Below are 1,421 nucleotides of genomic sequence, written 5' to 3' on the forward strand. Positions count from 1 at the left end.
CAATTTAAATGTCATTGGTGTTGCTCATCCTTAAGAGGTTTGGTGGCAGAATTCATCCATGAACCAGAGTGGGGCTCTTGTTCTTTGGGGGAGGCAGTTCTTACTGATTTATTCTACTTCTCATGTAGTCAGTCTGTTTTCTTTTGGGACCACTATGTTTTCCTTAAAAATTACCCATTTTATCAAAGTTTTTGTATGTATATGCATGGATGAGTCATAGTATTCTTAAGTTTCTCTTAACTTTATATCTTATTTTGCATTCTCTATATTGATTTCTTTGTTCTTTCTTACAGGAACGGGAAATATAGTGGTCATTATGGTTAGCTACTCGAAAGGAAAAGAAATTTTGGATCTGGTACAAAAAGAAATTCAAGTCAAAATGACCATAGGGGTTGGGACCCGCCATGTCCAGGAGTTCATCAATGGCCAGTCAGTGGTGTTTGTGGCCATCGCCTTCATCACCATGATGATCATCTCATTAGCGTGGCTGATATTTTACTATATACAGCGTTTCCTTTATACTGGCTCACAGTTTGGAAGCCAGGTAATTATGGATAATTCTTTTTAATTTTGCTTTTTAAAGATAGTTTGTAGAGATTTTCCATATATATTGCTTAAAGTTGTATTGGACCCTATTCTTAATTTCATTTTCACTCATAATAGTTAAGTATTAATATGATGGTTTTTCTGCAAATAACTTTTAAATTAAAACATATTAAATTTCCTGTTCTGTGGGGAATCAGATATCTTTAAATCCAGGTCACTTTTTGCATGTTTTGCGAACATAATGGAATGACAGAGGGGCATGAGGAAGAGGGGACCTGGTTCTGTTTAACAGGAGAACTCTGGGCCCTCCGCCAAGGAGGAGCAGAGGGGCTTCCCTGTCTTCTGTGGAGCAGCTGCAGCTCCACACCGACTTTCACACTCTGGCCTCTGGTCTCTGTCATCTGGAAAAGTCGCCCTTCCTGACCTGTAGGCATTAGAGGGTCATTTCTGAGTCATCTTCTACCTGTTGGCTAGGAAGCCCCTTTCCTTTTAGGGAAGTTAATAGTTGGTAGCCCCATCCTTAGCTTACTACTTTATTGCCAATATTTAAACACTAGAGGCCCGACGCACGAAAATTCGTGCAAGAGTAGGCCTTCCTTCCCCCGGCTGCCAGCATTGGCTTCCCTCTGGCACCGGGACCCGGGCTGGCTTCTCTTGAGCCACTGGCAGGCACCCAGGACCCGGTCTGGCTTCCCTTGGGCCGCCCGCAGGCACCCAGGACCTGGGCTGGCTTCCCTCCGGCCCTGGCTTCATCAGGAAGGACATCCAGAATGACGTCTAGAAGGCGTCCGGTCTAATTAGCATGTTACCCTTTTATTATTATAGACTAGAGGCCCGATGCACAAAAATTTGTGCACTCGGGTGGGGGGGGGGGG

General features: G+C 43.9%; 1 protein-coding gene across 1 annotated transcript in view; it reads left to right on the forward strand.

Moving 5' to 3' along the window:
• The first annotated feature begins 267 nt into the window (after positions 1–267).
• Positions 268–1,421, forward strand: part of RNF149 (ring finger protein 149) — a 26,358-nt gene continuing 25,204 nt past the window's right edge. The window contains exon 1 of the mRNA XM_005858747.2: positions 268–544. Within this exon, the coding sequence (XP_005858809.1) occupies positions 317–544 (228 nt within the window). The 5' untranslated portion in view covers positions 268–316. The remainder of the gene's footprint in view (positions 545–1,421) is intronic.

Source organism: Myotis brandtii, unplaced genomic scaffold, assembly GCF_000412655.1.
Source record: "Myotis brandtii unplaced genomic scaffold, ASM41265v1 scaffold1213, whole genome shotgun sequence".
NCBI classification, from domain to species: domain Eukaryota; kingdom Metazoa; phylum Chordata; class Mammalia; order Chiroptera; family Vespertilionidae; genus Myotis; species Myotis brandtii.